The sequence below is a fragment of the Triticum dicoccoides genome, chromosome 1A (genome assembly GCF_002162155.2).
Source record: "Triticum dicoccoides isolate Atlit2015 ecotype Zavitan chromosome 1A, WEW_v2.0, whole genome shotgun sequence".
Lineage (NCBI taxonomy): Eukaryota > Viridiplantae > Streptophyta > Magnoliopsida > Poales > Poaceae > Triticum > Triticum dicoccoides.
In genome coordinates this window covers 508,302,484-508,307,365 of record NC_041380.1, presented here as the reverse complement: position 1 = coordinate 508,307,365, position 4,882 = coordinate 508,302,484, and the positions used below count along the sequence as shown (strand labels likewise).

General features: G+C 46.5%; 1 protein-coding gene across 1 annotated transcript; it reads left to right on the top strand.

Moving 5' to 3' along the window:
• The first annotated feature begins 580 nt into the window (after positions 1-580).
• Positions 581-4,182, top strand: LOC119283776 (alanine--glyoxylate aminotransferase 2 homolog 3, mitochondrial-like). Its single transcript, XM_037563187.1, has 9 exons — positions 581-887; positions 1,993-2,223; positions 2,375-2,545; positions 2,633-2,776; positions 2,865-3,044; positions 3,184-3,409; positions 3,491-3,604; positions 3,718-3,804; positions 3,889-4,182. The coding sequence occupies exons 1-9, from the start codon at positions 651-653 to the stop codon at positions 3,930-3,932; spliced, it is 1,434 nt and encodes a 477-aa protein (XP_037419084.1). The 5' UTR covers positions 581-650; the 3' UTR covers positions 3,933-4,182.
• The last annotated feature ends 700 nt before the right edge of the window (positions 4,183-4,882 follow it).

Genomic DNA, 4,882 nt, shown 5'->3' with positions numbered 1-4,882 from the left:
TCTGCTACGTTCCCCAACATCGAAGCCCTCGAGTGGCGGCAGGCGGTCGCCGACAACGTCGCCGTCAACGAGAAGGCGGACGAGTGGCGCCGCATCCGCGCGGAGCAGGTGGAGAAGTACGTCGATCTCTGCAGCTTCGGCGAGGAGGATTGAACGTTCGGCTTCTCCACGGCGTCGTCTAGTTGCCGCAACCTCGCCGCCGTCAGATCCGACCCCCTAGTACTAGTTTAACGTACTATATAGTATAACTATGCTTATAGTTTGTGATGAACTATGTAGTATGCGATGAACTATGTTTGTGCAATTTTTCCCGCGAAAGTATTTTTTCAAATTATGCAGGTTTAGATACGAATTCTGCTCGGCCGCGTATGTTTTTGATCCGCAAAAGCGATTTTCGTGAACCTGCAAATGCGTTTTGCGGGTCGTATATTTGCGGGGTCCGCTAGAGTTGCTCTAAATACTCATATGTTGCAAGGGAAATGCGTGCTCGTTCCCTCGAAAAAAAAGGCGTGCTCGTCATTTTACACTCCCCACCATCAATCTCCGGCCCGTCCGTCTATTTATAGCCGGAGCGACGACGGCCATCGCCACCATTAACCAGTCCACAGGCAGGCACCGGTCGTGAGGCAGAGAGAGAACCAGAGCCAGACATGCAGCGCCTCGCCTCCTCCCGGAGGCTCCTCCGGGCCGCCCTCGCCCCCGGCCGGGCGCATTCCAGCCTCTCCGCGGCCGCGGTCGCCGCCGCGCCGGAGAATGGCGCCGGCGCCCCCAAGATGCCGCCGTTCGCGTACACGCCGCCGCCCTACGACGGGCCGCGGGTGGCGGAGATCGCCCAGAAGCGGGCCCAGTTCCTCAGCCCCTCGCTCTTCCACTTCTACGACCGCCCCGTACGTGCCCCCTCCCTCGCCCTTGCCACCCTCCATTCTCTCGGGAACGAACCACCGGATTGCTTGAAAAGATAAATGAAGTTTGATTTCCATCTCCATTTCTATCCTCCTCGAGGGAAATTGTTATGAATTACTCTAGATACTACTACCTGGTTTTAATTCCCCACTCCAAAAACGCCCAACACGAACAGTACATGTGACATGTCTCGATTAAAATGATTAACGGCGTTCGCATAATTATGTGGGATCTTCTTGTTCCGATCGCTCTTGGTAGTTTCGTGGTGAGAAAAGATGGTCTTTTTTTGGTACTCCTTGCCCGAATTGTGGTGATTGGTGGGATCTGGGAATCACAGTGCTAAAGATTCTCAAAAAAGGGAATCAGTCTCACAGAGCTAAGATTGTTAGTAGTAGCAACAGAGTTCTGCACTTCATTGGATCTACCTCTGTACTAATGTAGCTATGCTTTATTGGGACCAGATGAGTCAAGCACAAAAACGTTGTGGTTGTATCTTGTCACTGACAAGTTCGCACAACTAACTACCTCCTGTGCAAGTCTGTGAAATCTTACAGTACTTCTTACATCTGTAGCGGGAGCACGAGCACCAGTATTTCATAAAGAGAGTGATCACGGACAACTTCCTCTTTTTCAACTGCACATGCATGGCCAAAGTTAATAAATTACTGTCAAGATGGGGTTGGGGTTTCTGCAGATAGTGTCAAAAGTTGTGTACCTACCATGCTCACGGCTCACCCACCAACCTTGGAGCTCACATGCTGTACTCAGAGCAACACATATATCACGTGTAAAACATATTTTTATGTGAAGATATATCCAATTTACACGACACAAAGAAAAAAAATGGAAGAGGTAGCTCTTTCGTCAGCTAGCTCTTTCAGATCCCCTTGAACTCTTGAAAAAAATTCTTTCGTGAAAACAGGGTTAAAAAGTTAGCAGTTGTTACTTCAATATCTCTCTCAGTAATTTCTGTTGGATTCAATGTGCTAGTCTGACCAGGACAAAGAGCGTAGTTTGATGATTTCAGCAAGACAAAGTGTGATTTCAGCACTGAAAATTGATTATTGTTTCACTCAACAATTATTGCAGTTGAACATAGTCGATGGAAAGATGCAGTACCTGTTCGATGAGGATGGCCGCCGCTACCTGGACGCTTTCGGTGGCATTGCGACCGTTTGTTGCGGGCACTGTCATCCTGATGTGATCGAAGCCATAGTCAACCAGGCAAAGAAGATACAGCACTCCACAGTTCTGTATCTGAATCATGCAATTGCCGACTTTGCTGAGGCTCTGGCGGCCAAAATGCCCGGTGATCTGAAGGTACTTTCATCCTCGTAAAACGGTGCACATTTCAGTGCCTGAAAGTACTTTAGAATTTTATTATGGCTTAAATATAGGGCACGTCTGATACACATAGATTATTCTGTTTGTTTGACCGAGAATCATGTGAAGCTGCTCTTGTTCCCTTCAGGTTGTTTTCTTCACAAATTCTGGCACGGAGGCAAATGAGCTTGCACTGATGATCGCTCGGCTTTACACTGGTTCCCATGACATTATTTCACTGAGGAATGGATACCATGGGAATGCAGCTGCAACAATGGGTGCTACTGCTCAAGCCAACTGGAAATTTAATGTTGTCCAGGTAAGGAAATTAAAATACTATATTGAAAGATGCCTCATTTTATTTCATGGCTTATTAGTGACATTTACCCATTTGCAATGTGTCCAGACCGGAGTGCACCATGCTCTTAATCCAGACCCATACAGAGGCGCTTTCGGGTCAGACGGAGAGAAATATGCCAGAGATATTCAGGAAACCATTGACTATGGGACTACAGGAAGAGTTGCAGGTTTCATTTCAGAAGCCATACAGGTATGCTAATACCAACACATTGTCATACTATCACCATGCTCAAAAGTGAGATTTCCTAAAGAAACAATTGGAATGTTCCTCTCTGCAGGGAGTTGGTGGAATAGTGGAATTAGCACCAGGATACCTGCCTGCGGCCTACGATATGGTAAGGAAAGCTGGTGGCCTCTGCATCGCCGACGAAGTTCAGGCGGGGGTTGCGCGCACTGGGAGCCACTTCTGGGGATTCGAAGGGCAGGGTGTCATCCCTGATATAGTCACCATGGCAAAGGTGAGTACTGATAGTTTCTCCACAGTTTTCATCATACTTGAAGAGTTCATGCATTCCATTATATGTCATTAGGTTCAGCTTCATCGGTGTACAATGTATCAAACTATAGGCTGACATGTTTCCTGTCATTCTTGCTCAGGGCATAGGGAACGGAATACCGATAGGAGCGGTTGTTACCACACCTGAGATCGCTAAGGTGTTAACCCGCAGGAGCTACTTCAACACCTTCGGTGGTAACCCTGTCAGCACAGCTGCCGGCCATGCTGTTCTCAAGGTACTGGAGAAGGAGAAGCTGCAGGAGAATGCGTTCGTTGTTGGCTCCTACCTGAAGGAGAAGCTTAACGCTCTGAAAGAGAAGCATGACAGTGAGTACCAGCTAGAAAAATCACATCGCAAACACATATACCTCGAGGATACTTCTGTTACTTACATTCGGCTTCTTGCAGTTATCGGCGATGTTAGGGGGAAAGGCCTCCTTCTCGGGGTTGAGCTGGTGACCGATCGCCAGAAGAAAACTCCGGCGAAAGCTGAGATCGCGCAGGTCATGAACCACATGAAAGGTAATTGATTACACGAACTGACGAACTCTGTCGCGTCTCTGTACTTTCGCAATTATAAAACTGAAGTAGCAGAGCTTTGGACCTGATATCTGAGTGTGTTCTTGTCTGAACAGATATGGGCGTGCTGGTGGGGAAGGGCGGTTTCTTCGGCAATGTGTTCAGGGTGACGCCTCCGTTGTGCTTCTCCAAGGAGGACTCCGGTAAGATCTGCTGCTAGTACTCACATTCATAGCATGTATATGTTATCTTGGCTTCTGATACATAACTGAAACTTTGCGCCGCAGACTTCATGATCGAGGTGATGGACATCGCGCTGTCGAAGCTGTGAAGAGGCACTGCTCTCATCGATAAATAAGAGACGATCTGCGAAACAGCACCTCGTTGTCTCGTGTTCTGTCTTGCAAATCCATGATGCGCACATGCGATCTGCGCCTCCTGAACATTAGTATGATGTACTGAGTAGGAGCTCTATGTGACCAATAAGTTCTTCGTAATAAGATATTCAGATGAGTTATGGCAGCTTTTATGATACATGTATCCTGCGTTCTTCCTGCTATCCAGAAAACAAAGCATTGCCACATTTACTTGTCAGAATTCCAGGCGATTGAAAAAATTGAATTGACCATTAAAATCGCAAGCAAAAATGCTTGATAATCAACCGGATATGGAACATTACTGTGGTTAAATTACAACCATAGCTAGGCCTTTTCAGGAAGATAGCGTTATTGAAGAACTCGTATATTTACATTACTAGTTGTTATAAAGGCAGGATGATCAAAGACATGTCTAGGTTTTTCTGGAGCGGGGATCCCACTGAAAAGAAATACCACTTTGTTGCTTGAGACAAAGTGTGTGTCCCAAAAGACCAAGGCGGGCTAGGCATTTTGGGTCTTGAATTTATGAACAAAGTCTTGCTCTTTCTTTCCCCAAGTGCTATCTCTCTGAATAAAATATCCCTGTCCAGAAAGTTATTACTAGTGTTTCCAGTTTTACTAGGTTCTGGGAGGATCATTGCATCCCGACTAAACGTTGTGCTACGTAGGGCAGGATATTGTTTCAAATACTCCTACTTGGACTGAACCAACCACCAAGGCATTTGACATAAAGATGTACGAAGGCACTAAGAGCTAAGACATGCTTCCAGACATCGTTTTTTATGCCAAACAATTAGAAAGGCAAGGCATATAGTGCAAGATTCGGTAAATAGGTATTTAAGACATGGGAACAGAGAATGAACTCTATTACATACATCTATTACATACATCAGTACCTCTTGTC

Bases quoted from the DNA above. Each gene is read 5' to 3' on its own strand.
- LOC119283776 (XM_037563187.1), top strand. From the start codon at position 651: ATGCAGCGCCTCGCCTCCTCCCGGAGGCTCCTCCGGGCCGCCCTCGCC. The intron at 2,224-2,374 runs GTACTTTCATCC...TGTTCCCTTCAG, and splicing joins AAATGCCCGGTGATCTGAAG to GTTGTTTTCTTCACAAATTC. The intron at 2,777-2,864 runs GTATGCTAATAC...TCCTCTCTGCAG, and splicing joins TCATTTCAGAAGCCATACAG to GGAGTTGGTGGAATAGTGGA.